General features: G+C 46.1%; 1 protein-coding gene across 4 annotated transcripts; it reads left to right on the top strand.

The window, feature by feature from the left end:
- The first annotated feature begins 3,991 nt into the window (after nucleotides 1-3,991).
- Nucleotides 3,992-20,207, top strand: p2rx1 (purinergic receptor P2X, ligand-gated ion channel, 1). Of its 4 annotated transcripts, none has more exons than XM_080866748.1 (14): nucleotides 3,992-4,384; nucleotides 9,438-9,582; nucleotides 12,673-12,744; nucleotides 13,079-13,148; nucleotides 14,192-14,279; nucleotides 14,378-14,458; nucleotides 14,852-14,993; nucleotides 15,097-15,227; nucleotides 15,865-15,955; nucleotides 16,038-16,103; nucleotides 17,171-17,266; nucleotides 17,559-17,645; nucleotides 19,676-19,720; nucleotides 19,816-20,207. In XM_080866748.1, exons 1-14 carry the CDS (start codon nucleotides 4,248-4,250, stop codon nucleotides 19,819-19,821), a joined length of 1,257 nt encoding a protein of 418 aa, XP_080722874.1. In that variant the 5' UTR covers nucleotides 3,992-4,247; the 3' UTR covers nucleotides 19,822-20,207. The 4 variants fall into 4 exon arrangements, with proteins under 4 accessions (XP_080722874.1, XP_080722873.1, XP_080722876.1 ...); XM_080866747.1 differs by having other exon boundaries at nucleotides 3,995-4,384; nucleotides 17,556-17,645; nucleotides 19,816-20,206; XM_080866749.1 differs by having other exon boundaries at nucleotides 3,996-4,384; nucleotides 13,079-13,136; nucleotides 17,556-17,645; nucleotides 19,816-20,206.
- Nucleotides 20,208-20,237: the final 30 nt, after the last annotated feature.

Genomic DNA, 20,237 nt, shown 5'->3' with positions numbered 1-20,237 from the left:
GAGTATATAGCAGACACCAGTGTGACTTAAACTGCAGTATAAGCAATACAAGAGTGCTCTACAAAACAGGATATATACACACTTTACACTTCTTAGTCCATTAACATCACTCTAGTTTGGAGGACATGAAACAATAAATGAGATGGGAGCGACTGCAACAGTTTTTTTTAACGTTACTCACTTCCTGTGGTGAAAAGCACTTTATTTCTACAGGTGCGGCGCTCCTCACTGTTCCTCAGTGTCCTTCGGTTTCTCACCGCCTGCGTTGTTACTGCCACTCAAACTCTGACAGCTAGTATCACCCTAAAGGTCAGACTAACACTAACTTTACGAGCACGAGTTTGCGTGAGATGAAAATCTGTGGATTATATAGTAAAAATGGATTAATTGATAAACAAAGACATGTCATTAATAACCAGGATTGTACCAAGATCTTATTAACGTAGTCAGCTTATCAAAACACTACGTAACCACGGCTTTTAGGCATTTGGGAATTTCTTTTTTAAATCACTGAGGGTCAACTGACAGATTATTGATGTCAGGAGCTGATGGGACTGTTTTCCTGTGGGCTGAGATTCATGTGGATTCAGCCGGAGTCAGTCAGAGGAGAACTACACTCTTCCAAATTTCACCGTATAAACCTGACATCTGTTCTCAAAACACGAGCTGTGCAAAGTGCAGAAGAACACAAACCCGATCCAGAGCCGTCCGTGTGTGATGAAGAAACGGTTACTGTGCCACTCTTATTTCTAGCTCCAAAAGTCCGTGGTCAGTCATTAAAGTCAGTATTAATATTACAACATGCAGACAGAATCATGAACAGCCCCACTGACACACATGTCAACATCAGTGATGGGATTTTTTTAGAGAGCCGGCTCTTTCTTCAGGTTGTTTTGTTGCTTTAATTAATTTATTATCAACAACAATAAAAATATGCACAACATGAAATACTAATGTAAAAAAAGTTTTTTATTTATATATGTTTATTATATAAATATGCTTTTATTTATTCACTCCACCTAAAATTAAAAAAATACATTATAAAATACAAAAACCAACTATTTACAGTTCAACTTTGGACCATTTAAATTTTCAGCTTTTTCCTTTTAAATAAATTTAAAGTGAAACAACACAAAACACTGCAAACCACAACACAATGAAATATAAATTAATGTGCAAAACAAAAAGAAGATGTGTGTTCTCTGTCAGACAGGCCTGGGAGGATTTTTTGGGAGCGTGTTTTCCTGCTTGGAATTACATACATAGGATTCCGTGCATGAATAAACTTTCTGAATCCTTTATCATCCACAACTGAAAATAGTTGGAAATCAAGTGCAATCGTTTTCAGGTCTTTATCAGCTGAGTTGTGTCTTGCTGGGTCACAGACTTCTGCAAAAACGCTCTCATAGAGCTCTGGGTTGGTTTAGGTGGTGATGGTGGTGTACTGCAAGATGCTGTAGATGCAGCAGCAGCAGGTGCATTAGACACACTGGCATCTTCGTTAATATCACACTCAGCTGATTGTGTTTCATCTTCCCCTTGCACTGATGGGTGGACAGTTCTCAGGAGCCTGTGCAGGTTGTTTGTGGCTCGGCTCAAGATTGAAAATCTATTTCTATCTGGAACCGTTTGAATTTTATAGACAACACAGAGGCCGAGTGTAGAGTCTGCAAGAACAGCATATCATAAAGAATCTAAAGAGACTGGGAATTCCCATCACTAGTTCTTATAGATCCCCCAGATAGCAGGAGGACATTGAACTGATGCTGATTAAACATTAATTGAATGAATATTTGCTATCTGGGCTGTGTGTGATAATGCTGTTTCAGCTGCTCCCTTACTAACAAGAGGTCGTCACAGCGAGCAGCTCCCATGTTCGATTTGTAGATGTTTAAATCGGACGCACTTCCTGACGCAAGCCCAAAGGAATTTGTCTCCTTTCCCGGGAGCGAATCGTGGCTCTTGCCCCGACAAGCAAGAAAAAAAGTTACCCTCTGGATAACTTTATCCCACTGACTTGTTCTACATTGATGATTGCTTTGTGGAGGCTTTACTCTCATTAGTGCCTTCTCTCCACTGTCTTCAGTCCTCCTCAGCTGCAACTGGAACATGAAGGAGGATCATTTAAATACCTGTTTGTTGTCTTCACATCTTAGACCAGTTATTAAATACAGTCAGCTGTAAACAAACCCTTCACCTTTTCTCTGTGCGTGATGGTGGTAATGTGGACCACGAGGCAGACAAAGAGCTGAACATGTTAAAGAACTAACCTTTATTTGATGCTTCACAAGCGCCTGACACAAAACAAGTCCATGAATGAATCCCAGACCAGGTAGAGAAGCAGACACCACAACAAAGAACACATGCAAACTAAAGCCCTACACACAGGTGCCTAATGTGTGTGTGTGGGGGGGGGGGGGGTTGGATATGAACTGTAACCAAAAGCAGAACCTGTGTAACTAAACTCAAAGAGCCTGAGACTATACTGAACCAGCAGAAGTCAGAATAACGCAACATTCAGCAAACAGAGTCGTGGTGCTTTCATCACGGGTGCTGTGACAGGAAGCCATGAAACACAGCTGCCGTGCTCACTGTCCCACCTGTGCCTCGTTCCCACCTGTGGGTTCACGTGTCTCCTGTCAGTGCACAGTGTTGTCCCCTCCTCCCGTGTTCACCCTCCCATTACCATTTTGTGGAATTTGTGCTTCTGTCTTTGTGCTTCTTCCGGTTAGTCTGCCCGCCACGGCGTCCTCCATCACCAGCCATAACCCTGCGGGCTACTTTTACATGCACTGGTCTCATTATTTGAAGGTTTGGCCACGTTTCTCATGAGAGTTCACTGCTCCAACAGCACGTACGTGAGGCAGAGGAGAAGAAAAACAGCAACGGGAACTAGTTCAGTGAAGATAGTTAGTTCAGGCATGCAGTCAGCACTAATCCTTTCTACGCAGTCATTCACGAGTCATGACTTCAGTCTGTCTCTGCCAATTACTGTCAGTCTGAGGCTCATCCAGCCCCTCCTGTTCGTGGTGCGTTCATTCATTCACATATTGTGACGCTCAGCCTCAGTCTCGGGGTTGTTCTGGAGCACAGGAGTCAGGGCCACACTGCATGTCACCCTGGGAAAACATTCATTTGACTCTGGAAAAGTGCCTGAATTATAAAGTGATCTGACGCTCGCTCTTGTTTCTCAGTCATTTATCCACCAGTGTGCCTATAAAAACAGCAGTTTGTGCCAATTGTGCTAACAGAGCGTTTCATTTAATACTTTGATTGTCATGCAGCCCTTTTTTTGCAAAATCCTTAAAATCCTTCCAAATCCTTGCAATCCCACTAAATTCTATGCATGGCATTTTGTGGCGATTCCCAGCATGTACTCGTGTCTTTTAGATTTAACCAGATTTAGATTTGGATTTGACTCCAGACGAGATGCCCCCGTTTATTTATATCGGGAGCGAGAAGGCAAGAAATGCTCACAAGTGGAAGCAACATTTTTCAAAGCCTCACAGTTTCATGAGGCCATTTGGACTTCCCTTTGTGAAGATTAGAAAATGCAAAGCAGCCGTCGGCATGAGAATGGAGAGAAGGGGCCTGAATTATTGAGCTGGATGAGAAAATCAAAGTGTTTGGCGGCGTGCGCCCACACATGGTGTTGATAAAAGTTAAGAAGGCTTACTGCCTGACAAACGGTGAGACGAGAGTGGGCAAACATGCAGAACTGTGGAAGATGCACCGTGTTTATGCTTAGCTTCTGTGGCTTCTATCTCTGTGTAGCACGCAGGAAGAGAGTGTCAGCGTGGCTGATAAGGTTTGATTGCTCAAAGAGAGGAGGGCATCCGGTGCTTGTGTGTGGCAACTGTTAAGTTATTGAAACTTGCAGACCAAGTTAACAGTAAATTTCGACAGATGTCTCTGTGCTTATTATGTCTCCTGAGAAAAGCCAGGAGATGCATGGAAACGGTCAAGTTACGCAAAAAGGCAACAGGCTGATAACAGAGCGACCGAGTGCAGAGAGAGAGAGAGAGGAGGAGGAGGAGAGACGGAGAGCAAGAGAGAGAGAGAGAGGAGGAAGGGAGGAGGAAGTCTTTAGACTTTAGGACTTCACATGAAGAGTATAAGAGATTATTCATGAGAGGAGGCAGAGGACACAAGTGAAGAACAAAGGAAAAAAGAATTTCTTGGGAGTTTTTATATGCAAGTGAGGAGAAACAGAGACCCTCTTCCCTGCGGGTCAGCCGTGAGAGAAGATGAAGAACCAAATCACCAGCGCCCTCTCCGACTTCTTCTTTGAGTATGAGACTCCCCGCCAGGTGCTGGTGAGGAACAGGAGGGTGGGAGTGGTGTGCCGGCTCATCCAGCTGGGGGTTCTGGTTTACATCATCGGGTAAGACCTGCACACCTTTTTCTCTTTTTGTTTTTAGCTGTAAGGAAATGGTGAGAAAGGGTTTGCATCACTTTGTGTAGTTCATCTTGTCTGGAACTTCCCTCCCGAGTGACCCAGAGTTCACTTTGTGTGGATAGAGTGGGGGGAAAGTGAAAGGAAGATATTGGGCTTGTGCAGGGACACATACCGTCACTGCAGTTATTGTTGACACAGCAAACAGGCACAAATGACAGTTGTAAGAATCACTATGATTGACTGTGAAAAGAAGGTGTGAACATGGCACAACAGAGCCGAGCTCCTGCCCATTTCATGTTTGGACAAAACCCCTGCAGCATACTTGTTTGTCTACTCAGCCTCTCACCACCCACCCACCCACCCTAACCTGATTAGACATGCCGGAGCTATTCGCTGGAAATTCATCCTGAAAAAGGGAGAACCTGTTTCCTTTACTTATCTCACTTCATCTCACGGTTACTTGCTTATGCAGCTGTGTGACTCTAACGTTTCCCTTCATGCACCTCCAAACAGCAGAACCTGAGGAGCTGCGTGTGATAAATATGCCCGGGCATATGCTCAAACAGATAACAATCAACTGCTGCCCAGTTCACTGCCAAACAGAGCACAGACGCATTATCATCTGCTGCTGCTGGTGACCAAAAATGGAAAAGCAGTAGACAAGTTTAACATCGTGTCTTGTTTAAAGTCGGGTTTTTATAAGTGAGGGATGTGATTTTAAACGGCTGATTCAGATCTGAATCATCAAGATCAGAAAAAGTTCATGGCACACACACACACACACACACACACACACACACACACACACACACACACACACACACACACACACACACCTGCCTCCTGCAGCCACATTAAAGCGGCGTGGTGATGTGCATGAGGGAGATGCAATTATAAAGCCGTCTCCTCTCTTCAGACTTGAAGCGGACGGGTCAGGGCAGAAGTCCGCCCGTCTCTCTCTCGGATGCTGAAGCAGGGATTCAGTGACTCGAGACTCACAGCAGAGGCAGCCTGAGCAAACAGCCTTCAACAGCTCAGGGGACAAACAGAATCGAAGGCAGGCAACAGACTACAGACATGGATGCTGAGACAGAGGCGCTCCCATAGAGGACATTCTGCTGGGTAATTAACTGGGAAGCATCTATCAAATGAAACAGGAAAAAACAGACGAACATACTCAAACTTCACATGTAATAAACACTTGAGTGGCCTTCATAAATCCCTCACAGTTCAGGTTGTTTGAGAGGCCCCTGGGGTAGACCCAGGACATGCTGGAGAGATTACATCTCTGGTGTGTTGGGAATGCTTTGGTGTCCTCCTGGATGAGTTGGAGGAGGAGGTGGGAGAGGGGTGTTTGGGCTGGTGCCCTGCGACCTGGACTCAAATAAGCAGTAGAAGGGGATAAAGAACAGCCCCAGAAAACCACACTCTCTTTTTGTAACTTTTATGCTAAAAAAAAATTCCCAATCCTCTGTTTATGTTTTTGGCTTTAACTTGAAGGTTGATTCAGCCTACTCCTTTTCAAACAAATAATGGAATGATATTTTGTAATGATTGTGAAGGCACATGTTTGAAATGTTTGAAATAAAAATGAACTGAACTGAACTGATTTATTTTTCTTTTCATTCTGTCTTTAAATAAAAACTAATCTCAGCAGCACAGTATGGTGGGAAACTCTCCCCAACATCAAAGAGCCTCCTCCCAGCCGCTCGCAGATACGCATCTCTCTTACGCTGCTGTTTTGGAAGATGCTTCCATTATTTCCACGCTCATCGCTTTCTTTATTCCTTTAATTTGCCCTGTTTTTTCTCCCGTTTCTCCGCATTTTTTCACCAGCTCCCTCCAACCTATATAATTCGATTTGCCATGCTGATAGACGTTGCTGCTTTTGTGCTTACGACTTCACTCTGCAGTTTGAAAGATGCTTCTTCTCGTTCGCCGCTCTGAGGAGCTTTCATTGCAGACGAATGAAGATATGCTGCACCACACGCTGTCCTGTGGGCTTCCTGCCAGGGGCTAATTGCTTTTTCACAGCCTGTATGAAATAGCTCTACACATGCGTCACAGTGTGTGTGTACACACTGTATCAGCTCAGTGCACACCAGCTGTTGCCTTTACCTCGTGGCTACAAACGCACACACAGACACGCAAGCAGAGGAAGTAAATGAGTTTAAGGTGATGCACCCCAAGTGTAAAGCTGCTTTTTGCTGAACTGGAATCCTTTCATGTGAGCAAAGTTTCAGCGTCACCGTGACAAACCCAGCACTCAGTTTCTGTGAGGACTCAATGTTTTTAACAATGACTTTACAAAGTGAAAGTGCCTGCAGCGAGATGTGGGCCGTGGATCTTGCAGCTTTTTTGTATTGTCGCAGCCAGTGGAAAGACCGGACCATCATTCACAAACTTAGAGCTAATACAACATCACAAAAATGTAACTACAGTGGGGCAAAAAAGTATTTAGCCAGCCACCGATTGTGCAAGTTCCCCCACCTAAAATGATGACAGAGGTCAGTAATTTGCACCAGAGGTACACTTCAACTGTGAGAGACAGAATGTGAAAATAAATCCATGAATCCACATGGTAGGATTTGTAAAGAATTTATTGGTAAATCAGGGTGGAAAATAAGTATTTGGTCAATAACAAAAATACAACTCAATACTTTGTAACATAACCTTTGTTGGCAATAACAGAGGTCAAACGTTTACTATAGGTCTTTACCAGGTTTGCACACACAGTAGCTGGTATTTTGGCCCATTCCTCCATGCAGATCTTCTCGAGAGCAGTGATGTTTTGGGGCTGTCGCCGAGCAACACGGACTTTCAACTCCCGCCACAGATTTTCTATGGGGTTGAGGTCTGGAGACTGGCTAGGCCACTCCAGGACTTTCAAATGCTTCTTACGGAGCCACTCCTTTGTTGCCCGGGTGGTGTGTTTTGGATCATTGTCATGTTGGAAGACCCAGCCTCGTTTCATCTTCAAAGTTCTCACTGATGGAAGGAGGTTCTGGCTCAAAATCTCACGATACATGGCCCCATTCATTCTGTCCTTAACACGGATCAGTCGTCCTGTCCCCTTGGCAGAAAAACAGCCCCATAGCATGATGTTTCCACCCCCATGCTTCACAGTAGGTATGGTGTTCTTGGGATGCAACTCAGTATTCTTCTTCCTCCAAACACGACGAGTTGAGTTTATACCAAAAAGTTCTACTTTGGTTTCATCTGACCACATGACATTCTCCCAATCCTCTGCTGTATCATCCATGTGCTCTCTGGCAAACTTCAGACGGGCCTGGACATGCACTGGCTTCAGCAGCGGAACACGTCTGGCACTGCGGGATTTGATTCCCTGCCGTTGTAGTGTGTTACTGATGGTGACCTTTGTTACTTTGGTCCCAGCTCTCTGCAGGTCATTCACCAGGTCCCCCCGTGTGGTTCTGGGATCTTTGCTCACCGTTCTCATGATCATTTTGACCCCACGGGATGAGATCTTGCGTGGAGCCCCAGATCGAGGGAGATTATCAGTGGTCTTGTATGTCTTCCATTTTCTGATGATTGCTCCCACAGTTGATTTTTTCACACCAAGCTGCTTGCCTATTGTAGATTCACTCTTCCCAGTCTGGTGCAGGTCTACAATACTTTTCCTGGTGTCCTTCGAAAGCTCTTTGGTCTTGGCCATGGCGGAGTTTGGAGTCTGACTGTTTGAGGCTGTGGACAGGTGTCTTTTATACAGATGATGAGTTCAAACAGGTGCCATTCATACAGGTAACGAGTGGGGGACAGAAAAGCTTCTTACAGAGGACGTTACAGGTCTGTGAGAGCCAGAGATTTTCCATGTTTGAGGTGACCAAATACTTATTTTCCACCCTGATTTACGAATAAATTCTTTACAAATCCTACCATGTGGATTCATGGATTTATTTTTCACATTCTGTCTCTCACAGTTGAAGTGTACCTCTGGTGCAAATTACTGACCTCTGTCATCATTTTAGGTGGGGGAACTTGCACAATCGGTGGCTGACTAAATACTTTTTTGCCCCACTGTATGTGTTAATGTGCTGATGCTGTGAAAGACGTTTTTAACCCCGTCGAGCACGAACCATGAAAAATTCTAACTTTTTAAAAACTGTAGTGTTTTTCAAACCTTCTGACAAATTTAAAACAAAAGAAATAAAATAGCAGTTTGCATATACGGCAGCCATACGGGTACCGAAGGGGAAATGTGTCTTAGGTGGGAAGACTCGGAGATCTTAAAGGAGTCCCTGCTGACAACAGGTCTGGGGACCGGACTCATCTATAGTACTATACAGCTGGGATGCAGTCCATCTCACTCCAGCTGTGAAGGACATGATAATGTCATATTCCCTATTTGAGAGTCAGGTTTAACAAACAGATGAAATAACTTTTAACTAGTTGTTACTGACGTGTTTGCAGATCCACACAAAAGCTGACCTTTGAATGTGACACAGACTCTGGAGAAATCCTGTCAACACTGATCAGGACCCTGATAATGGTAAATGGTCTGTATTTGTAAAGCGCTTTACTGGTCCCTGAGGACCCCAAAGCGCTTTACACACCCAGTCATCCACACACTGGTGATGGCAGCTACATTGTAGCCACAGCCACCCTGGGGCGCACTGACAGAGGCGAGGCTGCTGGACACTGGCAACGGTGTCTTGCCCAAGGACACAACGACCGAGACTGTCCGAGCCGGGGCTCGAACCGGCAACCTTCCGATTACAAGGCGAACTCCCAACTCTTGAGCCCCGATCGCCCCTATTAATGCTCAGCACGAACACTTTTACCTTTGCTTTCTTTCAGCAGCTGCTGTGATAGTTTGGAGCTGAGATGCAGTACGTCTGCTGTGTCTTTGCGGTGCTGAATGGACAAGAACACGAGCCAGTGCGTTGCATGACTACAGGCACGTTTGTCCTGGTAGTTGTGCTGATGGCTGTGTGCAGTGCCGGTGTCGTCCTTGTGCAAGCCCTTGCTTTGGGGTGAAGTGGGATTTTGAACAGAATGCTCTCTGTTTCGTGCACAGGTGGGTTTTCATCTATGAGAAAGGTTACCAGTCCACAGACACGGCCGTCAGCTCCGTCTTCACCAAAATGAAAGGAGTGGGCTACACCAACAACAGCGGGGGAGAGAGGGTCTGGGACGTGGCTGATTATGTCTTCCCTTCACAGGTCAGTGACCTTTCGTGCCCCCAGTAACATTTGATATGTCGTCGTCTCGTGACTCCTAAGTGGTCGGTAATTTGTTTGGCACCTGATGTAAGTCGGTCACCAGAGGCAGATTTGATGAAATCAACTGTCAGAGTGAGGAAACATCAGCTGAGCAGGACAACGTGTCACTGCTGTTTGCTAGAAAACTCAAGGCTGACAAAGAAGCAGAGGTTTGTAACGTTCACCCCGGTGACGATCCACCTCTGTCGACGCGACTCTGCAGCTTTATTGCATGTGAGAGCAAAGCAGGGACACTGATCAAATAGATAACTTTGTTTGCCTCCAGTGTTGCTGTGTCCTGTTAACTGTGGGAAAGAAAAAAGAAGACACAATGTAGGCTGCCATGTTTGCGCTGAGGTGTGGGTGTGGGCTTTAATTCAGAGCAAGGCAAACAGGTGGTTTCAGTGTTACACAATGAAAAGATCACTTTTCTCCATCACGCACTTTGATCAAATGCACTTTATTGTCAGGTGGTCATTGTTTTAGTAATCGTCACGTGACCTCACTGTTATGTCGACGTTCGGTTCAAAGAGAGGCCTGAAAAAGGAAGAAAGAAAACATTGGCAGGAACAACATATGAATAAAACAATGCAATCGTTTAAGGCAAAGCACAAGAGGAAGGGTGTCGGCGATAACTGAAGCCCAGCATCAGGGCTGCACTAAAAACAGCTGATTGGATAACAAGATACAGGTGAAGCAAAAAGGACGGAGCCAGCAATCACGAAGGAGAAAAACCACACGAGCACACAAGACAAGTAGGTAACCTTGCAGGAAATACCAACAAGGAGTGACACTGAAAGGCTCCACAGACAAACCGAGAGACACAGGAAACACAGGAAGCCACCAGAGAACCTTTGCTGCTCGAGTCTGCGTGTCAAAGCATCCGTGGGTACGATGCTGAAACCCACGTCACCTCCAGGAGGTGAATGAGGCGCACTGTAAAAAGTGTTAGAGTAGAAAGGTGTTATATACGAACCGGTCCAATCATATCGTTTATCACTGTACTGTAAATATGATCACGGCCTTGTAAATAGTCTCACAGTTGAGATTGTGCAATGATCCTGACCGTCGAACGCCGTGTTGACCCATCCATCCACCCCAACCTTCTTCCTGTGAGGGGATTTCTGTTGCTCTGCAACTATTTCAGCTCTTCTGCTCCAGTTCCTGTGAAATACCCTGCTCACTCCCCCCCACCCCCAACAACAGCATCCAATACACACTCAACACAAGGCTCCAGCCTGTCTCTCTCAACCACCCAGGTTAGGAGGGAACTGAGGAGGATTAATGGCAAGAAGGCAGCGGGCCCAGATGGCATCAGCTCGAGGGTCGTCAGGTCCTGCGCGGACCAACTGTGTGGGGTGATGGAGCACCTCTTCAACCTGAGCCTGAGGTTGGGAAGAGTCCCACAGCTCTGGAAAACCTCCTGTGTTGTACCAGTGCCAAAGACTTCACGCCCCAAGGACCTCAACAGCTACAGGCCGGTGGCTCTGACATCCCACCTGATGAAGACCCTGGAGCGGTTGGTCCTGGCTCAGCTTCGGCGCCTAACAAGCTCATCACTGGACCCACTTCAGTTTGCCTACCAGCCTGGCATTGGAGCGGACGATGCCGTCATTCACCTCCTACATCGTTCCCTCGCTCACCTGGAGACCGCTGGAAGCACTGTGAGAATCATGTTCTTTGATTTCTCCAGTGCCTTCAACACCATTCTTCCCTCGGTTCTGAAGGACAAGCTGGAGAACTCTGGAGTGGACCATCACCTCACTACCTGGATTTTGGACTACCTCACCGACCGACCACAGTATGTGAGGACTCAGGGCTGTGTGTCGGACAGGGTCGTCTGCAGTACGGGGGCCCCACAGGGAACGGTTCTGGCTCCGTTCCTCTTCACCATCTACACTGCAGACTTCTCCCACAATTCCACCCAGTGCTTCCTGCAGAAGTTCTCTGATGACTCTGCAATAGTCGGCCTCATCACTGATGGGGACGACAAGGAGTACAGAGGTCTGACCCAAGACTTTGTGGACTGGTGCCAGCTGAACTACCTCCAGATCAACGCCAGTAAAACCAAGGAACTGGTGGTAGACTTCCGCAGGCACAAGCATTCTCCACTGCAACCACTGAACATCCAAGGTATGGACATTGAGGCTGTGGACAGCTACAGGTACCTTGGTGTTCATCTGAACAACAGACTGGACTGGACTCATAACTCAGACGCCCTCTACAGGAAAGGGCAGAGCAGGCTGTACCTGCTGCGGAGACTCAGGTCGTTTGGGGTGGAGGGCCCACTCCTGAAGACCTTCTATGACTCTGTTGTGGCTTCTGCTATCTTTTATGGCGTGGTCTGCTGGGGCGGCAGCATCTCTGCTGGGGACAGGAAGAGACTGAACAGGGTGATCCGAAGGGCCAGCTCTGTTCTAGGATGCCCTCTGGACCCAGTGGAGGTGGTGAGTGACAGGAGAACGGCGGCTAAGCTGTCATCCCTGTTGGACAACGTCTCCCACCCCATGCAGCAGACTGTGACAGCACTGAGCAGCTCCTTCAGTGGGAGACTGCGGCACCCACGGTGTGGGACGGAGAGATTTCGCAGGTCTTTCCTCCCCACTGCTGTCAGACTCCATAATAAAGACTTTAACTGATCAAGCACACATCCATACATGTGCAATAACACTAAGTGCAATAATCTTTTCTGGCATCGTTGTATTTTTACTCAGTTGTATATAGCATTCGTATTCTATTTTTATCTTATTGTATATTTTTATTCTATTTTATTCTACTGTATATAGTATTTTATTTTATTCTATTCTGTACAGCTGTGTACTGTATTTATTCTTATTGTATTCTAATTTTTGCGTCATAACTTTTGCACTGTCCACTTCCTGCTGTGACAAAACAAATTTCCCACGTGTGGGACTAATAAAGGTTATCTTATCTTATCTTATCTTATCTTATCTTATCTTAAATACAACGAGCCATGGCTCGCAGAAGTTTGCTTTAAGGTCTGTGCTCACTGCTTTTAAACACATTGCTTCTTCTCTTTTAAAACTTCAGGGAGACTCATCATTTGTAGTGATGACAAACTATATCATGACTGAGGGTCAGTCAATGGGAACCTGTCCAGAGGTAGGTGAAAAAGCACTGGTTCTCTCTCTCATTCCTCCCTCTTCCTGCTTCCTTCCTTTCCTCCTGCGCTTCCATATTTAGTAAAACGAGCAGAAATTGTATCTCATTCCAAGACTATTTCTGTAATTGGGTAATTGTCCGAAAGTTGTATAGCAGAAAAGGGCTCTTTTAAAGCCTAATGGCCCAAAGAGCAGTGTGTGTGGGATCCATACATGTAAGACTATAAAAACAAGACGTTTCTTTCACACTCCCAGGGTGTTTTCCTGTCTTCTTCTTCATGTCCTTCTTTTGTACTTGTGTACACAGACTGACCCCAGTGTCTTCTTTATAACAGCTCCCGGGCAAACACAACTGCAATACAGACGCCGACTGTGAAGGAGGGAGTTTCAAACGTACGGGAAACGGTAAATCCTGACAGGCTGAGAGTGTGACCTCAGCGGTCCTCACTGAGTCTGTTGCCAACTCACACCAGTCCAGATTTTGTGCTTCTTGTTATGTAATTTTGCTTCGCCGGAGCTGAGAAGCCTTCTGAAACTCACTGAAGCCATTTATTGAGCGAGGTCGGGGATGGTGTCAGGTGATGGAGCAGCAGTGTATTTGCAAAGTGGGCCGTAGCTGTGACAGGACAGGCTCACGCAACAGCATCTATATAAATACAGCAGATATGAGTCACGGCTGCTGAGGTAAACATTTACACAGAATTCATGAATTGCATTCGTCCGGCGCTGAGAAGAAGAAACAGATTCATCTCAACAAACCAGGCCTTAGCAACCAAACATTTGGTGTGTGTTTGTAGTACGGCTTGTTGTCCGCTAAAGTAAGCAGCTGAAACTCTGCCTTAAGCAAACAGACATACATGCATGTATATATAAGCACGCTCAACTGCATGCATGCCAGCTAATATAAACTGCAAGCACACAAAGACACAGCCACATGAGCTCTAATGTGTCCAAATGTGTGGCTGGTTCTAAGAACAGTTATATAAACTTATTGTCCTTCATCCGTCCCAGAGTTCAGTTCAGAGCCTTTCCACGTCGCCCTCAATCAGACCGAAGCTTTAGATCTGTCTGGCTCACACCAGTCACATGCAGGCGCTCAGCCTCCACGCTTAAAAACAAGTAAACGCGGGACTGTCCTGCAGCCAAACACAAAGGTCAGAGGGCCGAAGCCGAGTGGGCGCCTGCTGGAGACTGTCTGCAAGCTCATCACACGCACGATGAGAGACCGATAGCAGCGAAGCTGTACGCGCACAGGGAGGCGATAACATTGGGATTAAGGCTAAAAGAAAGAGCTGGTTCAGCGTTTGCTTTGCTTTTATACGCTGCTGTTGATGCTAATTCAAGATAAAAGTGGAGGCAAGAAAGTGTTTGAAACTGCTGCCAACGCCCACGCTGCTGCCTGTTTCACTGTTGAGTAATCGACTCTAACTCTTTGTTTCTGTATCAAGGAGAAATGACCGGAGTCTGCGTGAACAGGACTAAGACCTGTGAAGTGCTGGCCTGGTGTCCAGTGGAGGACGACCGCGACGTACCAGAGTACGCAGACAAACTGAATTATTCACGATTGTGCGATTACACAATCATCTGTGGAAGCAAACATGCTCATTTGAAATCTGATCTTGTTTCCGTTTCAGTCCTCCGCTGTTGTTGTCTGCAGAGAACTACACTCTGTTCATCAAAAACTCCGTCACGTTCCCCGCATTCGGCGTCTCGAGGTGACGGAGACACATTTACCTCAGAAGATGTGATGAGTGTGATGAGTGTGTCCTGCTCTGGCATGACTATTGTAACTTTATAAAACAGTTGTGGCCAGAAATCTTCAGTCAGTGGCACAAATTTGTTTTTTATACTTTTCAGTTTTTACTGAGATATTTGTTCACGTTTCTATGATGTCATAAAAACAATCACAATGATTTTATACATTTCAGTTTCTTCTGTAACCTTTGGCCAAATGAAACACAGCTTTGAAGCAAACAGAGCTACACAGTAAACTCTGTTCTTCTTTTAACTCTTATATCTTCAGCTTCTAAATCAAACCACAAGTCTAATCACTCATTTTGGTAAAAGTACAGAAAGTGTCAAATATTTCACTGTTTTTTCGTTTTCAGGAGCAACCTAGTGGAGGACGTCGACTCCAACTACATCAGCAGTTGCCTGTATCATCCACTCAGCGCTCCCCTGTGCCCTATATTCAAACTGGGAGACATTATTAAACTTTCTGGCTTAAACTTTCAAACAGTAGCTAAAGTGGTGAGTTTGAATTTCTGCTTCTTTCTGAAATTCCTGTCATGTTTCCGTGTTTTGCTTCTCTTCTTCTCCTGCTGTGATGAAGACGGCGTTTGTGTCCTGACAGGGAGGAGCCATCGGGATCGTGGTCGACTGGACGTGTAACTTTGACGTGCATGTAAAACACTGTAAACCAGAGTACACCTTTCATGGACTCTATGGAAGCAAAGAAGGCTCTTCAGTGGGCTACAATTTCAGGTGTGTGAAAAACAGCTCAGCGAGAGATTTGTTCCTTTTTCTGTTAGTTTGTGTCCAGAAAACCTCTGAAGCGCATATATTATAATTTTAGCTTGCAGCACTTTTAAGGTCTCATGTTAATAATATTATTAATATTATATATTAATTAATAAGCTTTACACTTCCATTTGCTGAGCTCTCGCTAACTTCATGATAACGTGGACTCGCTCTTCTCATCTAACCTTTGAAACTGTTGACAACATCGCACATATTGGCTCAGTGTTTGAAACTACTGCAGTTCATTTCTGCTTCCTCGCGCACCACAGACACATGCATGCTCCTGCTCTGTTATTCATTGTTCACCTGCTGGCTGATGGAGAAATGTTGTTCTGTCACTGTTATTGTTCATTTTCCATGGAATCGGCTTCACTCGCTATTTGCTCCTAATGCTGCTTCAGCTCCGCTGAATCTGCCAAGTCGACTGGCTGAAGTTTCTGATGTTTGCTCAGTGAAACAGTGTTGACTTGTCTCAACTGCCTTTTCTTGTTGTTTCTTCACAGCTCGCTCAGTAAATACACGGATGATGACGTGTTTGTCAAATGCTTTTGAAACGTATTTCATATGCCTGCTAACATATTGTGGTTGTGTCTGTCTGCAGGTTTGCGAGGCATTATATGGAGGACAAAATTCAGAAAAGAACACTTCTGAAAGTGTTTGGCATCAGGTTTGACATCATCGTCCAGTCACTTGTGAGTAACACGTTTATCTTAAGTATGCTTTTGTCACTGGAAGAATAAACCAAAGGAGTTGATATGACTCTGCTCTTCACAGGCGCGGAAATTTGATATCATCCCTACCCTCACAGCCATCGGCTCTGGAGTGGGAATTTTTGGAGTGGTATGTTGAAAGCTGAAATATTTACTTACATATTCCACACGTCTGTGCAAAAGTCGGCCCTCGTGTTTGATACTCTTAGGAACCAGGCTCCGTTCTAAGTTTTAAAGTGGTTCTCCAGGTTTTCTGAAGGCCTCTTTGGACACTGACATATGAATGACTGAGGCACCTAACTCCAGGGACTGTGTCCAAACATACCGCGGTTAAATGTGGTGCAGGTTATGTCGTGGTGTTGGAGGTCATGTCAAAACTGATGGAAAAAAACAAAAATCTGATTTTGATCCGCGGTGCAGCAAGAGTGGAAAGCTTCTGATTGGTGACAGCTTCAGCGTGACAATGATCCCATGATCCCAAACACAATGCAGCAAAGGCATACCTGGATACACAAACACACAATCAGTCAGATCTCAACATTACTGAAGCAATGAACAGGACAAATAACAGCCAACATCCAAAGAAGAGCTTTGAACGTCCTTCAAAAAGTCTGGAGAACTGTTCCTGAAGAGAAATGACAACAAACGAGTTCAGGCTGTGTTGAAGAATAAAGACTTGTTTCAGTTAAACAAACTGTACGTTCGACCACATGTCCAATGTTCCTGGTGTTGCAGACAAAGCAGGCCTTTATATCTGTGTACTATTTTGTCTTCCTTGAACTCAGCTGCCACCAGTTTTCCCCTCAGGTGCCAGTGCACACCTGGTTCAGCAATCGGCCACCCAACACTGTAAAAGCCTAACAGTGGCTCCGTTAGTTTGGCTTGGCTGAGATCAGAGGTCGTTTGCACCTACTAGTGAGTAGCTAGTGTGTGAGGCTCCATAATGTGGTAGTTTACACATTTGTGTGGCAGGTGAGAGGTTGCTGGTTTCATTCTAGCCAGCGACACACAAACACGCAGCGCTACCTGCTGTGCTGATGAGGAGCTAAAAGTAGCTCCAGTGAGTGTCCAGAGTCTGCAGAGGTGTTCTCTTTGTAGGTAATGACAAAGATTTAAAATATTCGGTGGTTCGAGACTTTTGCACAGTGTTGTAATCCAACAGGAGATGACGCAGTTGTTTCTTTCTCCTCTTTTTAGGCGACTGTAGTGTGTGACTTGGTGCTGCTCTATTTGCTACCGAAAAGAGAATTTTACAAGAACATGAAATTCAAATACACGGACACACAAGTACAGGTAAGACCTTCAAAAATGAGTCTGTGCTCTCTTTGAACAGCAGAGGGCAGCAGAGAGGTGTTCAACCAATCAGAGAAAGTCATTGGAGCTTATTTTCCTTCACCACGTCCAGCCATACATTTCACACGGAAGCCGTAACCTTCACTTACCATCAGATTATTGCTGTGTTCATTCCCATAACGTGTGAGAGAGTCTGTGATTAGTACAGAGCAGCCAGTTTATCTGATGGAAGATGAAATCTGTGTCCGTCCCACCCACACTGCTTTCCTCTTTCACTTCTGTTTTACAGCAGGACAGCGAGTCGGTTGGTGTAGACACGAACGTCTATTACACCCTCGAAGCAAATGCAAAACAGGCTCAAGGCAAAGACCGGTCCAAAGTGAGTAGGAGGCAGTCTGTGCAGTAGAGCAGGTTCTTTTATTTTAAGCCTAATCGCGCGGCAGATTTAAGACAGCTAAAAGCATCTACTCCCAGAAGCTGGAAGAACGGCTCCCAGCCAACGACCCTGCGTCAGTGTGGGGGGGCCTGCAGGAAATCACCAGCTACAGACGCCCCCACCCACTATTGAAGCACACAAAGACCTGGCCAACGAGTTAAACACTTTCTACTGCAGGTTTGAGACAGACTCCCACGCCCCACCCTCCCCTCCCCAGGGACATTGCTTCAGACATTGACCCCCAACACACCTTCCACCTCTCCCTCCTTTACCCTCCCCCTCCCCAACAAAGACTCAACGACCTCCACCACACCTCTCACCCCCCTTTCCTCCTCACTGAAACTCAGAATACACACTGAGGATGTGAGCCGACTATTCCAGAAACAGAAGCCCAGGAAAGCCCCTGGACCAGATGGCGTCTCACCCTCCTGCCTCAAAACCTGTGCTGAACAGCTGGCTCCCATCTTTACCCACATCTTCAACAGATCCCTGGAGCTGTGTGAAGTTCCCTCCTGCTTCAAACGCTCCACCATCATCCCTGTTCCCAAGAAACCCACCATCACAGGACTGAATGACTACAGACCTGTCGCCTTGACGTCTGTGGTCATGAAATCCTTCGAACGACTGGTGTTAGCCCATCTGAAAGACATTACAGGCCACCAGCTGGACCCTCAACCGCCCGGGAACTTATGCCAGGGTCCTGTTTGTGGACTTTAGTTCGGCTTTTAACACCATTGTGCCTGAACTTCTCTCCTCCAAACTCTCCCAGCTCAGCGTGTCACCAGCTACCTGTCAGTGGATCACCAGCTTCCTGACAGACAGAATGCAACAAGTGAGGCTGGGGGAGATCACCTCTGAAACTCGGTCCCTCAGGATTGGTGCCCCTCAAGGATGTGTCCTCTCACCCCTACTGTTCTCCCTCTACACTAACGACTGCACCTCCAAGAACTCGGCTGTCAAACTCCTAAAGTTTGCAGATGACACCACCGTCATCGGCCTCATTCAGGATGGTGATGAGTCTGCATACCGGCAGGAAGTTGAGCGGCTGGTACTCTGGTGCAGTCAGCACAATCTGGAGCTGAACACATTTAAGACTGTAGAGATGACAGTGGACTTCAGGAGACATCCCTCAACTCTGCTCCCCCTCACCATATCAGACAGCCCTGTGTCGACTGTGAAGATCTTCAAGTTCCTGGGTACAACCATCTCCCAGGACCTGAAGTGGGAGACCAACATCAACTCCATCCTCAAAAAGACCCAGCAGAGGATGTACTTCCTGAGACAACTGGGGAAGTACAGTCTCCCACAGGAGCTGCTGATCCAGTTCTACACTGGTCATTGAGTCTGTCCTGTGCTCCTCCATCACAGTCTGGTATGGAGCAGCCACTAAACAGGACAGGAGCAGACTGCAGCGGACTGTACGGGCAGCAGAAAGGATCATCGGCGCCCCCCTGCCCTCCATCCAGGATCTGTACCTCTCAAGAACCAGGAAACAGGCAGGGAAAATCATCGCAGACCCCTCACACCCTGCACACAGACTTTTTGATCTGCTGCCCTCTGGCAGATGGTACAGAAGCCTGCAGACCAGGACCACCCGACACAGGAACAGTTTCTTTCCCCTCGCCATCTCCCTCCTAAACAGTTGACCTGTCACACTGCTCCCACTGCCAGACTGCAGCTGCACCTTATGTACATTTTGTAGTATTCATTCCACCTCATTGATTTCTGTATTTCATGTATACAAGTTTAGATTCGTTATTTATAGTTGGTTTACACAGCTTGTGTATGTATGTGTAATGTATATATAGACGTGTGTGTGTGTGTGTGTGTGTTTTACATTACTGTGCTTGAGAGCCACCATCTACCGGAACCAAATTCCCTGTATGTGTCTGCACATATACTTGGCAAATAAACACGATTCTGATGAGCAGCAGCGTGGTTTGCACATGATCTGAATGTCTCCTGTCCCACAGGATCCTGATTCAGAGGCAGGCAGCACAGAGACTGATGTGTCTAAAGTAAGGCGTCGTCGTATCCTTCCAAAACAATCACTCCCACGAGTCTCACTTGTTTTAATGACTGATGTTTTATTCATTTGCTGTTTCTCGTGCAGAAGTGACCCGGGAGCAAACGAGCCAAAAGGCCACGCCTCTTTTGGAAGCCTGGATCCTTCAGACACTACCTGGACTAACAGAAAGGAGCACAGCGAGATGGAGTCACGTTATTCCCATCAGCAGCTTAGTCATCCTGAGGATCTGTGACGCTTGTATGTGGAGTCAGAGGCAGCCAAGCTCGGCGGTGTGTATACTTTCTTGGGTGTTACTGTTTGCTTGTCTTCATGCTTTGGGTGTTGCCTCTGTCTGTAATTCTGTTACCTCAGTCGCCGTCGTTGTAAAAGAAACATGTAGGTGCGCTGCTGTCAGTGATCGTCCCTCGTGTGCACCTTGTGATCGGCTGTCGACTTAATAAAAACATGTACAGTAACATCAGCGCAGTTTCTTTTTGCTTTGGTCGAACAGAACCTGAGAAAAATGT

The sequence above is a fragment of the Rhamphochromis sp. 'chilingali' genome (assembly GCF_963969265.1).
Source record: "Rhamphochromis sp. 'chilingali' genome assembly, chromosome: 19".
NCBI lineage: Eukaryota > Metazoa > Chordata > Actinopteri > Cichliformes > Cichlidae > Rhamphochromis > Rhamphochromis sp. 'chilingali'.
This window is presented reverse-complemented; position numbering and strand designations above follow the sequence as displayed.

Bases quoted from the DNA above. Each gene is read 5' to 3' on its own strand.
- p2rx1 (XM_080866747.1), top strand. From the start codon at position 4,248: ATGAAGAACCAAATCACCAGCGCCCTCTCCGACTTCTTCTTTGAGTAT. The intron at 14,459-14,851 runs GTGACGGAGACA...TTTCGTTTTCAG, and splicing joins CCCGCATTCGGCGTCTCGAG to GAGCAACCTAGTGGAGGACG. The intron at 17,646-19,675 runs GTGAGTAGGAGG...CCTGTCCCACAG, and splicing joins AAGGCAAAGACCGGTCCAAA to GATCCTGATTCAGAGGCAGG.